Genomic DNA, 23,177 nt, shown 5'->3' with positions numbered 1-23,177 from the left:
AGCTAATCTGAAATGCTTTTAGTAGAATTGTTCAGGAGCAATAATCTGTCAACAGATTACAATTTTGCTTAATTTTAATGTGGCTAACTTAAGATGGTTGTATAGTAAATTTATGCAACTGATCACAGTTATTAAATTACTGCATCTGCAAAAGAAGCAATCAAACCCCTTATTATAGTTGCTGTGAGTGAATGTTAAATGTCAAGGAGTTACCAATGCGCTGCAGGGAAGCACGTTACAGTTAAAGATGCATAAAATATTAGCACTTTTTTAATGCTTGTGCATTCAACAAAGACTCCCATCATAATTAACTGGTATGGAAATAAATAATTTTTACAAACTACCTTAGAAACAGTTGTGCTACAGTTTTTGTCAAAGTCTACTGCTCTACAGTGATATTTAAGCCATTAGACACATTTCCCTCTAACTCACATATGCTATAAAATATTTAAACCTCACATAGAAATTTGAAAATGATATTATAAATCTAACTCTCTGTGCTAAAAAGTAATTTATGATGATTAATTTAATTATACATATTAAGGTTTTGATATTTTTTTAAAAACTTCTTTATTTGGGGGGGAACATGGGGGTTTGGGTCAATTCAGCATGTGGTGTCATAGTCTAAATTGTTTTTGCAACTAATGACAGAGAGGACCCCAGGGCTCAGTTGTGGCAGCTGTAAATCTTCTTAAAGGCTTCAGATTGTTTTTATTTGTGGAGTACAGATTCTCTTTTTGTATTGAAGATATATGAAGTCACCTCTTTTATCCTGAGGATCTCCTGACATACAGAGGCTGATCTGGGTCTTAGAGTCACTTGCTACCCAAAGGTTAGTTTTCTGTCCCCTAGTCAGGGAATTCTGTCCCCTAATATCTCTTTGCCCACATTGCTACATCGAAGCCCTTGAGAGGGAGCAGCAAGGGGGAAGCTGAGTGTGGTGGGCAGGGACCTTGGTGCAGGACACGGTCCCACTGCACCCAGGCTGGAGAGCAGAGCAGGTGGTGGTAGAGCAGGTCCCCTCCATAGTCCAGGGCAGGTCAGACAGGGGCAAAATGCTGAGCCAAGTCCATGGTCAGTCCAAAGAGCAAATCCAAAAAGCAGTTCGGGGGATAGGCATACCTGGAATGTGGCTGGGGTAGGGACCGATACCCATGGCAGAGCTGAAATTTATATTTAGTGTTCATCCAAATCCTCGGTCTTTTTGCTGAGGCTGTCGACAGTGGGCACCTGCCTCTGAGGCCACAAGCTCCTTTCACATACTGTTGGTCACTGAACAGCAAGCTTGGATGGTAATGAGTTTTGGTCACTGCTGAACTAAGCAGGATTTAAACCAGTGACCTAGAAGTGAAAGGCTCTGTATCTCCTTTCTGTTTCCCTGAGACATTCAGTCTCTTGTGACTGCAAATTTGAAGTATTGACATGGATAGTCCTCTTTTCTTTCTGTGCCCATGTAAGGGAACAGATTAATTCCCCTGAGATGCAGTTCCCCTTTGGTTTCCACAGAAAATTCCCAGTAAGGTCAATAGGAATCCCACATGCAAAATTACTCTCCGGTACTTTTACTTCTATGTCCTTTTCACTCAATTTAACAATTAAAACATCCTCCCACATCCCTTCGATTCAGTGTATGTGAGATGTGTATCATCAGCTGCAATAGTCATGTTTGTGTCAGCATTTCCAATGAAATCACTGTTTTCAGGTCAACAATAAAACCCAACTGAGGCTGCAGCGTGGCACGTAGAGTTAGCTCTTGTCTTGGGAATCAGGGTTTTTCTTGTTCACTTGGGGAAAAAAATCTCACTCTTCTGGAGGAAGCGATGCATTTCACATTAAAAAGCCATCATTTTACAGAGACTCTCCTGTTTTAGCCAAGCTGTTCTCTGTCTCGTTGGAGGATTGCTTTGTAAGCTCCTTCCTAAGAACCTGGAGGTGCTGTCTTGGAAATGAGTGGAAGACTGACCACAGACATTGACAGGACAGAGAGGAGGGCTGGGCCATAGGTACACAGGGCAAAATGATTTCTCGGGGACAGTTGGTAGATGTTTGAGTGCAGTTGGCCAGGCATGGCCGGCAGTTTGGAAAGCAGGCAGGAATCTCCCTGTCTGTGACTGTCAGCAGCTTGGACAGGTTTAAGGTGTGCCCAGCACAGCGCAGTGACTGTTGCTGCTGGTGTTTGCCTGGTGCTTCTGCCCTGCATCTCTGGGCTGGTGAGCCTGGCAGGGGCAGGGCAGGGCCAGGGAGCTGGCTCCAGCTTCCTTGAGTTGGGATGGTGGCAGGGCGAGAGGCCTGGATGCTGCTTTCCAGCACAGTAGGTGTGCGGGTGTGTGTGTGGTTGGTAAACTTGTGACACACCTGACATGCTGAGCTGATTTCACATATGTGTTTTGTTAATACAAAAGTCATCCTTGTCCTTGGCTGAAGAAGGAATGACAAGCCAGTGCCCCTTACCTGTACGGTGTGAGTCAGGATCGAACCTCATCCAGTCTCTGAGCTTTCTAACAGCTTAGTTTTACTAAGTGGTGGTTTTTGTCTGAAAAACTGTAGTACTTCAGAAGCACTGGGAACATCAGGACTCTACTCCCCTTTTACAAACAGATAAAAGTGAATTTAGGTATGCTGTGTGCAACCGAAGTGGTAGAAAAACCATAAATTGATCCCACAAGTCATGATTGGGGCTTATTTGCCTTCTTTTTCCTCTAAGCCCAAATGAATTCCTTCTGAAAGGCAGCTCATGCTTCTGCTCTGTCCATTTTTATGCATGCTTACTGTTTTACACATCAAACAGGGTTATGTATGCTTTTTTAGTAACACCTGCTGAAGCATGGAAAGGATCAACATTTCATTTTCACTACATTTCATTTATTTCTCTATTTTGGAGGAAGGGTTCCATAAAGTACAAGGTAGTCATAACTAAAATAAGTTTGTCTGGCAGGTGAGAGGTATTGGTAGTTAATGTGACTCCTCTTAAAGCAGCTGAAATGCAAGTCACAGTCGAAGATTTAGAAGAAATGTCTGCTTGATAATCTCTTTTGCCATAATAAAGTACAGTCACACGAGGAGTAAAAGGCTAAAAGAATGGCCAGACAAAGACAGATCATCCGTTTGCACTTAGTTCAAGACTCTTGCAAAGCTGTTACTTGAAAATATCTACGCTGGGTACAGGAACACGGAGATTACCATCTTACATGTATATTTAGTCTTTGGATATATTATTTCAAAGATTATATAGCTATAATGGCATGAAATAGATACCCCTACCTGATAGAGAGATAGATATTACATCATTGCTGTTATAATGCTCTGCTGCAAAAGGACTTTTAAAGGATTTCTAATGATAATGAAAATATTCTGATACAGCATTAAGGATTTTGCTACTGAAATGTGTTTAATGTAAATATGCTGTCAGATACCCTTCAAGTAATTGACAAGAGCAGATGATTAGCAGTGTTCTCAATAGTGTTTTTGCATAATCTTACATTTTGACAGAACTCTTCAGCGGCTTTTTATTGTCAGTGCTCTGCAATCAGTAATACTTTTTCCTTGACATTTACTTTGTCATTATAAATCTTGTAAGTGGTCATTTAACTTGTTCGGTATGCATGTAAGAATATCATTACTAACACGTTTGAAAAATGTCTTCCTGTTGAGGAACTATTGTGAAAGTAAACTTAAAAAACCCTAAATGAGGTAGGTTGATGAGTGACTTTATGAAATAAATACCTGTCTGTGAGCACATTTCAAGAATGATTTTAAAATCTCTCTCTTATTGAGCATTCACTCTAAGTCATCAAATTGAACATGATTGTTGGATTTTTTTAAAATCTGTTATTTTTTTAGTTTAATACTATTATTCAGTTATGATCATTTACATCTGAGTGACCAAAATTAAACTCTTATGATCCATAAGCATTCATAATTACATACTGCGTGTAACATTAATAGTCAATATAATAAACCTTCATCTTTATTGAAGCATCTCTTGTTTCTACAGCAGTTCTTTAATCTATCTCAATAGATTTCTAGTGTACAGCTCATATAGATCTGGTCAGTGACAAGGGTTAGAGTAGTCTTGTAGAACATTTACTTGTAGCTGTGAAAAGCCCACATTCATCAGAGGATTAGGTCGATCAGATTGTACCAGGATCAATGGAAGGACTGTGTGATCCCTCTTAGGCTGTAATGTGTTCACCTTCTTTGGAGAGAATTCACATACACACACATTTCTCTGTCTTAAAGCCATTTATCTCAGAATGTCAAATTGCAATAATTAACCATTATTGATCTTAAATTCAATTAACTTCATTAACACAGGTCATGACGAGGGTGCTTGTAAGGGAAAGGCTCTTGACAAGTGTCTTTTCTTATATGACATTGAATGTTCACAATCATGGCTATAAACTATTCATACTGTGCCACAGGAACATCTTTTAAAAATGACAGGAGTTTGGTTGGTGGCTCTGAAGCGACATTTTAATCCCCTCCCCCTCGTCTTCTAGTTCTCAGGGTTTTCCAGCAAATTTTCTATTCAGGAAGCAGTGAACCATTTGTTTCCAGCACATTATCTTAGTGTGGTATTATAGCAAACCCCACCTATTCAAATACCCTTCGGTTCAGTAGCTAGTGCTAGATAGAGACCCATTTACAAAAGTGTATATTAGTATACTTAGCAAATGAGTGAAATGAATATTCAGTGCTTCTTTTTGCTATACATACAAAACGAGCTGGGGGCCATCATGTAGAGGTAATCCTTAGAATCTCTGCTTTCTTCAGGTCCTAAGATTCATATTGCAGTCAATAGTTGGTTTTCTTAAATGAGGGTTGAATAACAACTGTGAAAGAACACAAAGCTTTGTTGGCCCACAGTGAACTCCTTTTATAATAGAGGAACTTCATTATAAGCACAAGTTCACAATAGCTGAAATTGTGATTGAAATCATTTGGATTTCTACTATACCATTCATACAGATGCATGGAGTTTATTGTAAGGAGGCACTGCAACCAAAATAGCTATTGAAACTACTGTATAAAGGGCTTCAATGGGAGTAGCAAGTTTGCAAGAAAAATGAAGGATCAGGCTGAGGGTCTTTTGGTACATTTTGAATGTCTTAAGCAGCCATGATCATTTACAAATAAATTGCCAAGTAGAATGGCTCACTGTATATATTGAAGCATTTTAGGTGGAAACTTGATTTTTAAAAACTTCACAGTGAAGGCAACTGCCCCAGGGATGTGCATTAATAGTGGTATAGCTTAACACAAATACAACACCAGATTCTAGTTACCGTAGAACTTGTAAGATGTGGACAGATTAGGAGCAACCAAATACGTGAGAAGATAACAGGAAATAAGGTGTAAGATTTTTATCTTGGTCTAAAACAAGGCTAAACCATAATCAGAAGACTGAGAAATGTGGATGAAGAGAAATGACAGCATCACTTTTGTTCAGAAACAGATTTCTGTAAGAATTAAATGGTCATTTTGTCACTACATTTGCTATTTTCACTCTACTATATAAAACATCTACTGAGAAGAGGCAGGACAGAAGCAGAATAGTTTGATTACTCCATTTGAAGAAACTGAAGTTCCCTTACAACATCTGTTTGCTCAGTGAAGGATTATAATAATTAAGAGCTATTAGAGCCATATTGAGAACTTTTATGCTCATGCCTGCTTATCTTGGAGTTGGCTGCAAATCTTGTATTAGTTTGTGGAATGCCCTGTGTGCTTTTCAGTGATTAAAAGATGCCACCCAAATGGCTGGTATCAAGCAGAGATTGTGTCTCTGTGTGTTTTGGTACCAATTCATAGAGAGAATTTGGCTTTGTCTTAGCAAAATGTTGACAGTGACTTTTATTTAAGAGAAAACAAACAAATGAAAAACCCAAAAAAACCCAAACCATTTTTATTTTTTTTAATTTGAGTATTCTGGTAAATATTTTTGTCCATTTAAGGAAATAGTAATTTTGTGCTTAGAAAAACTCTAGACAGTCCAAAAAACAATTAGGGTCAAAGTGTACTGTGAAACTGTTTTCTCTGCTGATGAACTTTTATTTCCCCCTGTCATTTGTGCTTGCATGGAGTGGGAATCTCCAGCAAGTCTGTAGTACTTCACACCAAGAAACTGTCTTGGAAACCACGGAAAAGCCACTTTTATCTTACTTAGAGTGGATCACATTTATTTGTGTTGAATAATTTATACAGCAAATGTAGGTGGGTTTTTTTTCCTGTTGCTAACACACATGCTAATTGTATTTATTAAGTTTAGATGAAAGTTTTGAGTCTTTGTGGCTGCTTGTGAACTGTTTACTTCACCAGTTTGTTACTGGTTACCCAGTCCCTGGTGGTGTTTCCCCTTTGTGGCTGGGTAGCTGACCCTTAACCACCCCCTGGACAGTGAGGAATGCTCCTTGGAATGATGATCATTTGTAACTTTGGTGTACTTGGAGGAAGGGCATCCTTTCCCTGGGAAGGTGGAGGGGTGGGGAGAGGAGGAGAAGGACGGTATTATGTGAATGTTGATGAAATGGGAACAGAAGATGCTGAACTGACTCAAGCTGAGCAGCAGTTGAGAATCCCCAGTGAATGCTCACAGTGCCTGTTCCTCATTTGGTCTTTTCCTAATGGTGCTTGTGAAAGGCTGTTTATGTGGTGACAGGGAGGCCAGGGAGGTTTCTTTCTCCTTCTTCAGCAGGATCAGCCAGAAATTCCAGGCATATGCCCATAGGAGCTGTTCAAATCTCTACTCCCCCAGAGTGAAAAGGGGGAAGGAAACAGATCCCAAAAAATATCATAGCAAGGAAGGTCCTTCTGTCATCATGGAAGTACATAATGTTTCTCAGCCCTTCCACTCCGCTGTCACCCTGAATTGCTTCTGGTAATCAGCTGTGGGCATACACAGTGGGACATGAAGTGTTTCCCAACTTCTCTTGGTCCTTTTGGAAGTCAGCTGTATTGTGTATGTGTGACTGAAAATTTAGGTCAAAACCCTTAAAAATCTGTTTTTCCTGGCCAGTCTCTGAAGTCTTACTCTTGTGAAGTTTCTCATAAACATGTCATTCACGCCTGACTGTACAATAATGACACCTAAGGGAAGCCTCTTTAAAAATCTATAGGATTATATTCATTATACATGGGAATAACTTTGACCTTGGTTGTCAGCTAAAGTTTTTTAATGTTTGGATCCCTTCTCGTCAAAGTCTTGCAGAAGGTGGCAGATGGACTCCTCAAGTAAGACAGGTCTTAGACCAATCCTCATGCAGCCCTACCCATGGAAGAGCACACTGCAGTGATGGGATCAGGTCCTCCTCTCCACAGCAGAAAGAAGTGCTGTTATGTTTCATGGGTGGATAATTTGAGCAGATTTTAGAAAAAACCCTGCTCAGCAGGTTGAATTCAAGGAGTTTGGGCCCCAGGGAGAAATCAAGGCAGAGTGCAGTTTTGGAGGAGAGAGGCATGATCCATCATGTTCCTTCTCCAGCATGGTTCTGGTAGAGAATACCTGAGTCCTGCTTTGTGCTGGGGGCAGAAAGCTCTTTGGAGGAGAGTTGTGACAATACTTCAAAAATCTTCCCTATTTTCCCCATTGTGAAAAGAAGTTTCCTGGCAGACTGCAGATTCAGCATTTGTTGGATCCCAGCAGCTTGGCTCAGAGGAGCTTTGTAACCACAGGCTCTGGGTTGTACACAGTACATACACCTGTGGGTATTTCACCAGGTATTCTCCCTTAATAACTGTTTGAACTGAAAACTGACAATTATTTTCAATTATATACATATATTGTATTCACATAAACACATTGTGAAGCAGCACAGGAACAGAAACACAAACTTCTCATGTTTCGTGTAAATAGCTGAATTGTATATATTAACCTACAGGAGTAACAGGCTCCTTTACTTGTCTTCTTGTCTAGCACTGGACAATTAACTTTTAACTTTTTTGGATTTCCGGGTTTTCAGCTATTAACTGTGGATAAGAGTGTTTCTTCCACAGGGTTGTGAAAAATGAAGCAGTCATTGAAGCTCTTGAACACCTCAGTTAAGTCATGCTGTCCAATAGTGCCAAGTTGTTTCTAAGCCATCATTTCATATTAGAGTATCCTGTTTTTTCAGGTGTATATTTAGTGAAAGAGGTAATACATAAAGGTGAGGTTTGCACTCTCTCATTTAAGAAACATCTAAACAGTATTTGATTTCAGAAAAACGAATGCCTCTCTTATCAGAATTAGTAGCAGTTTTTGAGTGTATTTTCCTTTCATTCGTGGGTGGCCTATATGACACTTTTGATGTGGTAGCTTAAAGTCCAAAGTGAATAGGAGCTCTGAGTCCTGTACCTGCCTTTAAAGTGCACAAAATCCAGGGGAGTTTGAAATACAGTGACATGAGAAAAAGGTACCTGATGTGGACTTGCTTTGTTCTGTGTTTAGGTGGCCCACACTTTAATGACATATAAACCTGTTCCTTGTTATCATCTCTTCACTGTCTATTCTTGTCCGTGTAATTCTCGGCTCTTAACACGTACAGTTGATTTGAGCACTGAAATCTCTCCAAATGTAGTACCAGTCCAGGATGCTGAATCAGAGCAGCTGGCTGGCTTCCTCTGGCCTATTTCTGAGCTCTCTGTGGCAGACAGCTGCAGTATTTTCATGAAGGAACAAACACAAGTACAATTCAAAGTTTTTAGTGCCTAATGATAGCCACCTATTAGATTGGCATCCTATGTCACATCCATCCACACCGCTTCCCAGTGACTTAACACTACACTCTTACTGGCATGAAAAGGCTGTGGATTTATCAACATACAAAAAAAATTCAGCTAAACAAGCATTAATCATGCACATCACATCAAATTAACATGTCCAAAATTAATATTCTTGACCTTGCCAGTGGGCAGAACAATCCGTCTTGCAGTAGGCTCGTACTCCGGTGCGAGGTACCAGGGACTTCAGCCGATGTGTGAGAGAAGTGCTGACCTCTCCACTTGGAAATAACATTTCTCTCCCGTAATAGACAGTCCTGCCTCTATGAAACAGAACCTTTGACCTTTCTAACAGGAATAATGTCCCTGTCAAGGTGCTGGGTAGTCAGTATTGCTATGCCCGTTTAGAGACTGTTGTCATTTGCCACTCTTGTAAACAGGGCAGTCACTCCTTCCTCCCATTCCAACTGCCTAATGAGGAATATGTGAACATCTCTGCCAAGGAGTGAAGTCTCAAATACAACTTCAGTTACATGGGAATTATCAGTCAGTCTCAGGATAGAAATAGCTCAAGTTGTGGGTGAAATGTTTGCCTTTCTTCCTGTAAGTGGAAGGCCTGCGGAGTGGGAGTTTTCTAACAGACTAATGTAACTCTTTTATATGCCTTCATTTGCATTAGGTCTTTGATTGACTCCATCCACTGAGCTGGTTTTCTCTTGCCTCTGTTCATTAATTTTGTGAGTAAGGTTCATTGGTACAGTCAGATCTGTGCTGCTGTTCCTCTGTGGGCTGGTGTTGGAACTGAGCCCTCTCTTAACTCCACATAGTCCCACCAAAACTGGGGGCTCTTAAATCTTTAAAAAATATTCTGGTTATTTCTTAGGTGGCTGGTGTCTGATTTAAAATAGAATAGGACAGATATTTAGGAAAAGGCTGTGCCCTGCCAGCAGCAGTGGTGGTGGCAGGAGCCACCTCTTGCGCTGTGCCATGGTGTGGGGAACAGGGTCAGGATGCAGAGGGAGTTTCTCTGGCTGAGTCCTACTCACTGCTCCACTTTATGATCTGTTGTGATCCTTTATCCCTGTTGTTTTTGGGTTTTTTTTAGTGGTAGTATAATATTCATCCTTTAAGCATTGGGAGAGTTCCTACTCCCAATCTTGTTCTGCTGTTCTCCTTTTTCAAGAGTGAAATGTACACGAGCTCAGATTTTTAGGAGTTGAGAAGATTTTTTTCTTCACAATCCACTTAAAATCAGATGGTTTGGGAGATAACGCTTAGTATGACATGGTGATTTGAAATGATGCATAAATAAATAATAAAGCTGATTAAATTTTTTTTAATAAAAAGCTGTTTGGTTAAAGCCAAAATATTTCCAAGGAGCTGAGTGTTTTTGATAAACTTTTGCAGTTAAGCATTTTTTGTGTGAGAAGAATATTGGAATGTTTTGTTACTTTTTCAAGCAAAGAGCATATATACTAGTTTAAATATACCCCAGTAAGCTAATTAAAAGAAAAGAAATATTCTTGGCAAAAAAACATAATTAAACCAAGAAATTTCATAAGTATCAAAATGAAATATTTGGATAGATCCAAGCCAAAATATATGGTCTCAGATGCATTTTTCAGAAAATAAGGGAAAAATTGTGCAATTAATTGGTTTTTGGAGAACAGTAAAATACGCCTTTAATGCTGCGGTCTCTATTTCCAAACAAACTCAAGGAGGTGTGTGTCCGACCCTGTCACTAGATGGATGTTGCCATGGAGGGGATGAAAACCACGGGATGTTTGTCCTATTTCTGCAGAAGGGGAGCTCTGGCAGTTGGGGGTCAAGGCAGTAGCTGTGGTGCTGCTGGGCACCTCATTGCTCAGGACATCAGCAGTCCCAGCTGGTTTGGCTGCACGTGCCCTTCCTCTGCTCCAGAACCATAGTGGACTGGTGATATTTCTCTGCTCTTGTAAAGTAGATCCCTGGTGTCTGTGTAGAGCCAGGTATGTGAGTTTATTACTGTCTATACAATATGTAGATCATTTTGGGCAGTGATGGATCACAATTTATTTCCACTGGCAAAGAAATGATCCATAGCTCAGTTATGAAGGTAATTCCCTCTTGTGTGGAAATGAATTGCATTATACCACAGCTTACTGTTATGTATTGATATCAGATGTGTTAATTTCATTATTACCTAGCAGTTTAGTTAATAATTATAACAAATATTAATGAGAGACCCATTTGTTCTCAATCTCTCTGAGGCTGCACCTGCAAAATGTTTCTGAACTCCTTTGATATCCGCATCTTCCCCAGAAACTGAGGGCCACACCAGGCTGTGGCTTTCCATTTTTTTTTTTGTTAAATATTATGTCACAGTGACACCATTGCTCAACTTGCAGGCAATTTCCTTTGGGTTAATCTGCCCTGTGAGATGTAAACTAAACAGTTCTTGAGAACTGTGATTTTTTTTTTTTTTTTTTTTTTGGTCTCTTACTCTGGGAAAACAAAACCCAGAACCACCTAATTTCTTTTATTTCTACTCTTATTAACTTCTTCTGCCATTAGACTTGCCTTTAAAGTTGTTTTTTTTCCCCTCTGACTTTGCTGTTGAGGCACTGAAGAACAGTTTTATAGATGCCCTGCAGTTCAAACATTTACTCTACACTTGAAAAATATTAAACTACAAGTCTTTTGTGGTTTTTTTAAAAATAATAATAATAGGGAAACGGCTGTGTAAGGATGGGCTGGAGACAGTGCTCCTTAAAGACAGTTTCTCTACCAGGCAGTGAATCTCAGTGGAAAACCTTTTTACCATCTCCTGCTGTTTTTATTCTCTGCTTTCCTGGTCTCTTTGCTCTTCCTGTAGGTACTTAACCAAAGAAGAAAATTCTCTGCTACAGGCCTCATCCTTATTTCTGATGCAGTGAAGCTCTTACCTTCATCTCTGCTCAAAATACAGGCCATTTCTTGCCCCTGAGCAAGGTCTGGTGGGGCAGGGAGAGATCAGGGTTTCCCATGTTGTAAATGGGCTCCTTTCCATGGGTATCTGCACCGAATCCCACAGTCCCTGCGCTTCTGTCCACATGCTGGGAGCAATTTAATTGGGTTTTCTGAGGAGGAAACATGACAGCCACCATAGTTACCTGTAGTGGCATTGCAGAACCTATGAGTGTGCCTCAAGGCTGCCATTGCAGGCTGGTCCAGAACCTGTTGGGTTGCCTTATATTGCCATGAAGGCAAGGGATTAGGAGACCAGCCCTTGAAATAAGAAATTAGAAACTCCAGATTAGGATGGTGGTTTAAGTCCTAGGCTAAGATATTTCCTTGAGCATCCTCATTTCCTGTATTTGAGCAGTGATGGTTCACAGTTAATTTCCACTGGCAAAGAAATGATCCATAGCTCAGTTATGAAGGTATTCAACTCTCTCGTTGAGGAATCATAGACTCACTCAATGGCCTGGGTTGGAAGGGACATTAAAGATGATCCCTGCTGTGGGCAGGGACACCTTTCACTAGACCAGGTTTCATCCCTCCTTTGTGCAGGGGAAGGAGCAGAAGGAGTTGTTCAAACTGTCAGTTTATCAAAGTTGCAGATTGTCGGGTTAAATTCCACACTGTCATTTTTGCCTCATTTCCTGCATTTCTGGATCAAAGACTGATGTCACAAGTTGGCTTCACAACTTGAGCTTAGGAAGGAGAACAGCTATAGAGGAGGCAGCTCCTGGTTAACACGCAAATATGCTTGATAGTTGGTGAAAAGGGCAAAGAAAGCATGAAAGGTAAATAGATTTACATTTAAATGAGCCGCATGCTGGAGGTTTTCCCTAATGTAAAAGTCACTCTCTAAAAAAGCTGTGAATGTGACAAGTGTTTAAGTTCAAACAAAATTCATAAGACTTCAGCAGTAAGAGAAATAAAAATGTAAAGAATAACACACTAATTAGGGGCTTGGTTCTGTGCCCTCAGTTTGTGTTGGTGAGCCCTGGTTCCCAGGAGAGTTTTCCATGGTGTGCAGGGATAAAGCCCATGCTTTTGGTATGTGATGTGGTGGTGGGAGTGGGTGGCACACACTCAGCCTGGTGCTCAGTAGACAAAATGAGCAAAAGGCAGGTACAGTTAGGGTGCCTTGGTGTGCCACCTCAGCCTGCAGGTGTGAATGAGGTCACTGTAATGCAGGCAGTGTGGTGATAACCTTGTGTCTTCTTTACTTTGTGAAAACGAAATTATTCAATTTCAAAACAGGTGCAAAGTGTAAAAGAAAATCTGTTTCCACAAGGTGGAATAGAAAGCGGGTCCGTTTCCTTCCAGATCGTGGGTTTCATGCTGTCTCATTCCTTCCTTTCATGCTTCCTTATCCATATCACTGGGATATTGTGTGGTTGAGAGAGAGGCAGTTGACAGTCAGTTGTTTGAACATTATTAGTAGTTATATAAATGTTTTCAGCTTTAGAGAGTAATTTGAACTGCTTTGGTCTCCTTTACTAAAGGTCTGAAAATCCATCTTTTTAGATTCTATGTAGTGGTTTTATTGCAAATACTTGCAGGATAGATGCTGAACATTACTACCAATTGCCAGCATGTCTGCAACATAAAATAATAATAGTTTTTGAAAATATTTTGAAAAAGCTCAGCTCTATTTCATTAGACTATGTATACTTGTTGTTAAAGTCTGATCTTCGTATCAGCATCTTTGAAGCATCTTATGATAAAGTTTTTTAACATAACTCTTTCAAACTATATTCTCCCAAATGTTAAAAATAGGAGCCTGGCTGCATGAATTTTCTGCACTGAAATTATCTGAACTGAAATATTTAATCATTATTACGTGTTGCTCTTGTGTGATATGTTTGTGCTTTCAAAGGTTTAACTTCTATTCTGAAGATCAGCTTATAACTTTACATGCTTAGAGGAAGATTTGCTACCATTCATCCATGTGAAAGAACAGTAGTGAATACTTTGTATTACCTAACCGAACGAAGAAACACTCCATGTGAAACTAAAAGCCTGATTTCATTGTCACTTTAACAGTTGTTTGGTCTCTTGTGGTTTTCTGATAACATTTAAACATATTTTCCCTGAAAGAAGTTTGCAAGGTTTAATACTGTGTATGTGATACCTACTGTAGTGTTCTACATTTTTCAGTCTGTTGCCTGAAGTAGGTCCTTTTGGGGTGTAAACTGGTATTTTCTCTGCACTATTGCCTCCATAAACATGCTATAGATTGTTCAACGTGGTTAAGATACAAATACCCTACACTTTCCAGATGTGTTGCAGAGAAGGTCAAAAGTCAAGTGTCTTCAACCATAGAGTCTACTGAAAATGAGATTTTTTCCGAAGTTTATAATTGTGAGAGATTTTAAATTTCACTTAATATAGTCAGATACTATTTTTGCTTTCCTGCAAATTAATGCATTATGTATAAATAGATAATTTTGATTAGTTAATGACACTTCTTTTAGTGTTTCCCTAGTTTTCTTGCCTAAAGGAAAAACTGAGGTAGACTTAGTATATGTAGAATAGAAGCACAGAAGCACCATGGAAAAAAAAATTGTTTACTGTCAGTTCCCAACTATCCTATTCAATAGGAGTATCTTAGATTTACATCACCAGTTGCATTACTTGAGGGGGAAAAAGAGACAAGATCCCTGTTGGGTGTCCGTGTAGCTTATGCTGAGTAAATATTGACAAAGTAGTCTAAAGAGCAAACACTTTGACATTTGTAAGGTCCACTGGAAGGTCTTGTATATATTTATACAGCAAGAATGAGTACAGCATACCAATTTTCTTGAACTAGCTCCTGACATAATTCTGCATGGGTTTTCTTGTTGAGAAAGGCGCATTTAAATGGGAATGGGACATCTGTTGCACCCCTAATGAATATCCTCAAATTGCTCTGAGTTGTTTCAAAAGGTTGTGTCACCTGCTTTTAACCCTTTCTTCTAAAATACAACACTACTAATAATGATAGCTTAAAAAATATCTAATTTTAAAAATTGTTTTAACTGGGGATTTTTTTACTTTGTAGAAATTTTTGATGTTTGTTATGCTCTATATTTATTAAGGATTGAGTCTCAAGACTGTAATGAGCAAAAAATGCTTGCTTAATTTAAATTGTGAATCTGTCTGTTAAGAAATGCATTAGGGGTAGGAGAAGCATAAGACATATTAATTGACAGACAGGAACTGCTGTCTCTGAGGTTGATACAAGTAATTTATTACTTTAGAAATGAATGCCACCTCCAGAATGTGCTTCATTAATTTCAAATTTAGTTTTAATTTCAAGCTGTTGCCCCTTGAGAAGAATAAGGTGGCAAATTATGTTTGAAGAGCAGATTTTTTTCTTGCTCTGAAGAAACGCTAAGTTTTAACTGTTTAATTTTACAAATAAGTACACTTCTTTGGCTAAAGCAAAAGTATGATGAGCAGAAACTAACTTATATTTTTTTCTCCTCATAATAGCCTACGTTTCAGACGAACTAAAAGCAGCAGCACTGGTGGAGGAAGATGTGGAACCTGACGAAAATGCAGGTGATGGGGAGCCTTCAGCAAAATATGCATGTCCAGAAAAAGACTTCAGTAAGAACTGCCAAAGCTACCAAAACTCTCCAGCAGCTGAATTTTCTAGCCATGAAATGGACAGTGAGTCCCACATCAGTGAGACAAGTGACCGCATGGCAGACTTCGAGAGCAGCTCTATTAAAAACGAGGAAGAGAGCAAGGAGGTGTCGATACCACTGGAAGACTCTACGGTATCTGACAGTTTAGAACAAATGAAAGCAGTATATAATAACTTCCTCTCCAATTCCTACTGGTCCAATCTCAACTTGAACCTTCACCAGCCAATTTCGGAAAAAAACAACGGTAGCAGCAGCAGTAGCAGCAGCAGCAGCAGCAGTTGTGGAAGTGGTAGCTTTGACTGGCACCAGACTGCTATGGCCAAAACACTACAGCAAGTTTCTCAGAGCAGAATTCTTCCTGAACCCAGTCTTTTTAGCACAGTTCAGTTGTACAGACAGAGCAGTAAGCTTTATGGCTCTATATTTACTGGAGCCAGTAAATTCCGCTGTAAAGACTGCAGTGCTGCCTATGACACTTTAGTAGAATTAACAGTGCACATGAATGAAACAGGACATTATCGAGATGACAACCATGAAACGGATAACAATAACCCCAAAAGATGGTCGAAACCTCGTAAACGTTCTTTGCTTGAAATGGAAGGGAAAGAAGACGCCCAGAAAGTGTTAAAGTGTATGTACTGTGGTCATTCATTTGAATCTCTTCAGGATTTGAGTGTTCATATGATCAAAACAAAACACTACCAAAAAGTGCCTCTGAAGGAACCTGTTACACCTGTAGCAGCAAAAATTATCCCAGCTACTAGAAAGAAAGCATCACTGGAGCTTGATCTTCCAAGTTCTCCAGACTCCACGGGTGGGACGCCAAAAGCAACAATCTCAGATACCAACGATGCACTTCAGAAGAATTCTAACCCTTACATTACACCAAATAATCGCTACGGTCACCAGAACGGTGCCAGCTATGCCTGGCACTTTGAGGCAAGGAAATCCCAAATTCTGAAGTGCATGGAGTGTGGAAGTTCCCATGACACTCTGCAAGAACTCACAGCTCACATGATGGTGACGGGACATTTTATTAAAGTCACTAACTCTGCCATGAAAAAAGGGAAGCCAATTATAGAAGCCCCAGCAACACCAACAATAACGTCCTTAGTAGATGAGAAAGTCCAGTCTGTGCCACTAGCTGCCACCACCTTTACGTCTCCTTCCAACACACCTTCTAGTGTTTCCCCTAAATTAAATGTTGAGATTAAAAAAGAAGTAGAAAAAGAAAGAGTCATTGCCGATGACAAAATGAAAGACAAAGAGAAGTCAAGTGAAGATGAGGAGAAGTATGATATCTCCTCAAAATACCATTACTTGACTGAAAATGACCTAGAAGAAAGCCCTAAGGGGGGACTAGATATATTGAAGTCTTTAGAAAACACAGTTACATCAGCTATAAACAAAGCCCAGAATGGCACGCCAAGCTGGGGCGGCTACCCCAGCATTCACGCTGCCTACCAGCTGCCTAATATGATGAAGCTGTCATTGGGTTCATCTGGGAAGAGTACACCATTAAAACCTATGTTTGGGAACAATGAACTGGTATCACCAACTAAAAACCAGCCCTTGGTGTCTCCGCCAAGCAGTCAGACCTCACCTGTGCCAAAAACAAACTTCCATGCCATGGAAGAATTGGTAAAGAAGGTCACTGAGAAGGTGGCTAAAGTGGAGGAAAAAATGAAGGAGCCTGAAGGAAAGCTTTCCCCACTGAAGCGTGCAACACCTTCGCCATGCAGCAGTGAAGTCAGTGAACCCCTTAAGATGGAATCCTCCAATGATGGTGGCTTTAAAAGCCAGCAGAACAGCCCAGTTCCTCAGAGAGATGGTTGCAAGGATAGTCCAACTGTAGAACCTGTGGAGAATGGGAAAGAGCCTGTTAAGTCCATTGTAGGTTCTTTAAGTAGCAGCACAGCTATCATCACTGATCACCCTCCTGAACAGCCATTTGTAAACCCATTAAGTGCACTGCAATCTGTCATGAATATTCACCTTGGGAAGGCAGCAAAGCCATCTTTGCCCGCTTTGGATCCAATGAGCATGCTTTTTAAAATGAGCAACAGTTTGGCAGAAAAGGCTGCGGTGGCCACCCCACCTCTACAGTCCAAAAAATCAGACCACTTAGACCGTTATTTTTATCATGTCAACAATGACCAACCCATAGATTTGACGAAAGGCAAGAGTGACAAAAGCTGCTCTTTGGGTTCAGCGCTTTTGTCATCCACATCGACATCTTCTGCATCTTCTTCATCTACAGTGACAACAGCAAAGACATCTGCAGTCGTGTCATTCATGTCAAACTCGCCGCTACGCGAGAATGCCTTGTCAGATATATCTGATATGCTGAAGAACCTGACAGAAAGTCACACATCAAAATCTTCCACACCTTCCAGCATATCTGAGAAATCTGACATTGATGGTACCACAATAGAGGAACCAGAAGAGAGTACACCAGCTCAGAAAAGGAAGGGACGTCAGTCTAACTGGAACCCTCAGCACTTGCTCATATTGCAGGCCCAGTTTGCAGCCAGTTTACGGCAGACTTCAGAGGGGAAATACATCATGTCAGACTTGAGCCCTCAAGAAAGAATGCACATTTCCAGGTTTACGGGACTTTCAATGACCACAATTAGCCACTGGCTGGCCAATGTGAAATACCAGCTCCGAAGGACGGGGGGAACTAAGTTCCTTAAAAATTTGGACACTGGGCACCCAGTGTTCTTTTGTAATGACTGTGCTTCACAGATCAGAACTCCTTCAACTTATATCAGTCATCTTGAATCGCATCTGGGTTTCAGGTTAAGAGACTTGTCCAAACTGTCCAGTGAACAGATTAACAATCAGATAGCACAAGCAAAGTCACCATCTGAAAAACTGGTGACGTCCTCTCCAGAGGAAGATATCGGAACTTCTTATCAGTGCAAACTTTGTAACAGGACTTTTGCAAGCAAGCATGCTGTTAAACTTCATCTTAGTAAAACACATGGGAAGTCACCAGAGGATCATCTTCTGTATGTTTCGGAGTTAGAGAAGCAGTAGCATTTGCTTTTGATTAAAATAACTGTAATTTGCTTTGAGGAAAACTGTCAAAGACGCCTTAAAGCTACTGTTTAGTTCTTGGCACATGTTCTTATTTTAACTCCAGAGTCGCTCTGGGCTGAACTGTTTTGTATAACTGTACAGTGTTTAAATAGAGGTGCATAATCAGCTGTTGTTACTGGTAAAATATGAAGGTTAAAATGCAGTGGTAAGTGTTTGGAACTTTGTGTAAATTGGATTTAGTTGCTGTGCATCCCTCTGATGCATCAAGCTGCATGCATTAACAGACAGTTTAATTAAGCATTTATAACTAATTCTGGTGCACTTTTTCATGTGACCTAAGTGTGCTGGTATTTCTCACCCTATAATCTTTAGCCCTCTGAGTACTTTGAAGCACTTTTGCATTAATTTGGTAAAAATGTATGGATATGGTTTTTTTTAAACCCTTACCAGCTTAGTTCCGATTACTAATATGAACCTCCATTTATGCAGAGGTGTCTCACACCTTGAAATTTAAAAATATAATTTTCACATTGAAACATAGATGTATATATTGTATAGATTTCAAAATCTCTTATGGAAAATGTGATTGTGGTTAATGCCATTTTCTTTTTCTTCAGCATTTTTAGCAACAGTGGGGTTTGTATCTGATAAGTCCCAGGTATAAACCATAACCTATGTATAGTGTATATTTCATTTTTTTTAGATCTAATGGTTTTTTCTTTTACATCCAAACATTGTAAATTATGTGATAAAAGATACCACAGATAGCATTTATAAAGTATTCAGAAACATTATTCTTAAAGCAAAGTATGTTTTGCTTTGTTTTGCTATACAGTACATCTATATTAAGAGAGGTTCATGTTTAAATTATACATATTTATTAGTGTTGCTATCATTTGTTTGTTTTTTTTCTTTTTTTTTTTGGTTTTTTTTTTTTTTTTTAAACTGTCTGAAGAAACAGAAGCCACGGACTGCATTCCTGGCATGCATTCTAACTGTTTTGCACAACATGACTTTTAAAGGTATTTATTAGTAAAAAAATAAAAATAAAATAAAAAAGAGAAAGTTCAAAATAAACTCAGTGCTCAAAGGGTTAAATCTATTTGAAAAACTTGTACTGTATTTCCTAAACATTGATAAAGCCTTTAAAATGTTTGTACTGTAATACTTTGCTTAAAAAGTTATGAGGCATTCTGTGATATAACCTCTTTTACTTATTTATAAGCGCTCTTGGTTGTTATTTCCTATTGTAGAATGCCTTTTTATTTCAGTTGGTAACTTTCTGTTTTGTTCTGCCTAATTATTCTCCCAAGATTCCATACTGCAGCTTTATCTTTAGGCATATGAAAGGTAACCCGTGGTTACCAGCACACTAAGTGATTCTGTTCGTCTCCATTTTTGGCAGTTAATTTGCAGAAGTAACTGACAGCTGACACCATATGAGAATCTATGTATAAAATATTGGCATGTAAACAGCACAGACACTGTAATGCACTCTGTGCCCTGTTTTGTTGTTGACAATGAAGCACCATTATATGACTCTTCATATAACCTTTTTTTCTACAGCAGCATTAAAATTGTCTTTTTGCTATAATTTTGTGTTGCGTTCACAATTATGTCTGAAATGTGCTACGACTAACGAGCACATTAAAATTAAATTGTATGCTATCTGTTTATGACTGAAGCTTGAGTAGGTTTCTTCATCTGCCAGGTGCTGGCAGTCAAAAGCTGCACATAAATCACTGGAGTTTTAGTGAACTTTAGCATTTCAAGAGCAGGGTAGCACTTATTCAAAGGCTGCATTAACAGGATTTTTTTTCCCCCCAGAAAAGATAAACGAGCATTATAACTCCTCTTCAAACATCAGGTAAGGCTGGCTGTGAAGAGGGGGTTTATCAGCAGCACGTGGCAAAGCAAAGAGGTACTTTGCTGTGCTGAATTCAGAGCCAGGGAGATGCTGCTGCTCACCTGCCTTCTTCCAAATGCATTGAGCAGAGTCTGCACCGGTGGGAGTTTCACATCTTAGAGAATCCCTTTCCAGCTACTCAGCATTTTCAAATGACAGGAGTAGGAACCTGAGCCCAGTGACTTGAACTTTGTGGTTTTGAAATGAGTCCTCTTAGGGCCCGACCTGCTGCTGGACAACATTCCCAGCAGGCAGAGAGGGGCAAGGAAGATGAATAAACACATGCCAAAGAAACACAAACAAGCAGGAGCATTTATATGATAATGACAGACTTTTAGTGGTGTTGACAGGTCATCCCATCACAACCATTGAAAATAATTTGCTCTCCAAACACCTGTATTACTATGCATGTAAATAATGTCTTTTGCCATTCAGGTGAACTGAGAGTCTGGAGATGTTACAGGGGAACCAAAACCACCATTACAGCACTTAAGCATCATGTGTAAAAATAGTCTCTGAATGTCAAATGTACAGTTTCCTTTCTTTTTTTAAAAAATTCCACTGTCTTGCAGTAAGCAGGTAATGAAATCTTTGGAGTTTTTTTGTGTTTCCATCTTTCTTTCTGTGTTGCCATCTTCCTCTGTAATTGTAAAGGCCAGTCCCATGCCTCAAAAGTGTATTGGAGTGTTCTGTTCACTCTACAGCAAATACTACCAAGTGGACCAAGTGAACGGGATTAGGGCTTTGGGTTTTTTCCTCCTCTTTTGGCTCACAGTTGTAACTGATATTAAGGTCATTTGTGTGTCAGTGCTTATGGCCTCAGCTCAAATTCCAGCAATAAAATCACAGCATGCTGTTTTACTGGTTGACTGTACCATCCCAGGAGTCCCCCTCACTTAGCCAGGAGAGGCAGCTTGGCTGGCTGAAGCCTTTTGTGAAGCCTCCAGGGTGGCTGTCCACGTTTTTCACAAATAGATGATCTCAGTGTAAACGCAGCCAAACTTTTTACCTCTGCAGCAGAGAATTCCTCCTTTGAAAATTATAACAGCTTAAATATAGTATTTGGTTGCAAACCAGAAATTCACACATAAGGAGACTGGCAGATTATTGCATATATTGTCAATCAATGTATTTTTAAGATGCACCATTGACTTATAATAGTAATGCTAAAAACTCTGTACGCAATACTGTTATCTGGGACACGGGAGGGAGTAAAAGCAAGAGACTGCAGAGTCTTCTGCAGTGTTCCTTCTACTTGCTCTTAAAATACAGGCAAGGGGTCTGATGCAACTGCCCTAATCTGGTAAAAGTCTGTTCCTGGGCCTGATTTACCTAGTTCTGAAGGTGCAGTGAGGAGATGTACTGGGTACAAGTTCAGGGAGCAGCCATATCTGTTAGCGTGCACCTTTTTAATCCATTTCTTAAAATACACCGGAAACTTTGGAAATGAATGGCTAGTTGGGATCTGCATGTCCCAGTTTTATTAAAATAAAGTTCAGCTTGCATTTCAGAACCTCCAGGACTGGCATACCAATGTGATTTCACATTATAAGAATTTAGGGAATCAGTGAACTAGAATAATGTTCTTTTTATCCATACACTGATATGTATATTGGCATGGTAACTATTAGTGCTAACCAAATCAACAACCTAGATATGTTAAGATAATTTTTTTCCTATTAGACAAACATGAAGGTATGGATACAGGATTTTAAAATATGCATCTGAGTTCTGACTTTTGCTTCGCATCTGATATTTTATTTAGAATTATGCAGATCGAGTGGAAGAGAAAACAAAATGCCACGAGAAAGAAGTTAAAAATGAAATTGTGATGGGGTGGGAAGAGCTTTAAATCACAGGTGTATAAAGGTGACCCTGGTCTAACCCCACCCAAGTAGTGGCTTGTTGCAGCATACTGTATATCTTCCAGCCATCACATTTACGCAGTATCTTAAAATAACATTTGTGATAAATGTGCAATTTAACTAATTTATGGTGCTATGATGTGCTCAGGGCTACATGCAAGATGAAAATCTTAAATGGAGCTTGAACAGCTCACTTCACAACAAGAAATCAATATGCCAGATCTTAGAGAGCTGTTCACTGGAGTCAACATTTAGCAAAAAAAAAAAAAAAAAAAAAAATCAGGGAATGTATCTTTAAGTTTTAGCGAGTAAGAAATCTATAATTAGCTGAAATATGACTTCTAGTGTAAGGAACTGCGTCTGAAATCAAAATATTTCTAGAATCTTCGTTATATTTTATTTTTGTATTAAAATTGAAAGTATATTGTTTTAATTACGCCGTTGCTTTTGCAGTAAACATGATGTGCAATTTTTTATCCAAACCAAGGCAGATTAGTGTTATCAATATGGAAATTATCTGTTGCATTTAAATATGGCTACATATCTTGCTATATAAAGCTAAGCACAATATGACTCTGCATGTTATGACAGCAAAAAAATTTGGCTATACTTTGAGATTTAAAAAAATACTGGCATGTATTGAAGGGAAGAACCTTCTTTAATTTTGCAAGTTCTTATTTCAGCTGCAACAGAAAAAAATGAACTGTGGTGCAAGTGGAACAGAGATGACTCGTAATAAAGCTAAATTTAATTAATAAATTTTGTATTTTAAAATACGCCTCCAGAGAGCCTTATATATTTCCTAGAAAAATATTAAATTATTACATTCATTGCTGCCTGTTTTGTTTGGGTAACTTTTTGTTAAAAGAACATGTTGGAGCTTTGCTAGGTGGTCTGTTATCCACACTGCTCCACGGAGCTGAAATACAGGGAACAGTCATAAAACTAGAATTTATCAAGGAAAGTAGAAAAAAAATTATTTGAAGATTACCCAACTTTTAAAAAGTCACTGGACTGTCCTGTTAGGTAAGGATGAAATAACTCTCAATACTTGTCTGG

The 23,177-nt window shown here is 39.3% G+C and overlaps 1 protein-coding gene across 3 annotated transcripts in view; it reads left to right on the top strand.

Annotated features, from left to right (window-relative positions):
• The window catches only part of TSHZ3 (teashirt zinc finger homeobox 3), a 67,050-nt gene extending 44,213 nt beyond the window's left edge, over positions 1-22,837 (top strand). The window contains exons 1-2 of one of the 3 annotated variants that reach the window (XM_027663919.1): positions 2,061-2,137; positions 15,145-22,837. In XM_027663919.1, coding sequence (XP_027519720.1) covers positions 15,318-18,344 — 3,027 coding nt within the window. In that variant the 5' untranslated portion in view covers positions 2,061-2,137; positions 15,145-15,317 and the 3' untranslated portion in view covers positions 18,345-22,837. Of the gene's footprint in view, positions 1-2,060; positions 2,211-15,144 lie in introns of those variants that run through there. The other 2 variants (XM_027663921.1, XM_027663918.1) reach the window with 2 other exon arrangements.
• The last annotated feature ends 340 nt before the right edge of the window (positions 22,838-23,177 follow it).

Source organism: Corapipo altera, unplaced genomic scaffold, assembly GCF_003945725.1.
Source record: "Corapipo altera isolate COAL_440 unplaced genomic scaffold, ASM394572v1 224, whole genome shotgun sequence".
Classification (NCBI taxonomy): domain Eukaryota; kingdom Metazoa; phylum Chordata; class Aves; order Passeriformes; family Pipridae; genus Corapipo; species Corapipo altera.
Note: the sequence above shows the minus strand (reverse complement) of the source record. Positions and strands in the feature narration are given on the sequence as shown.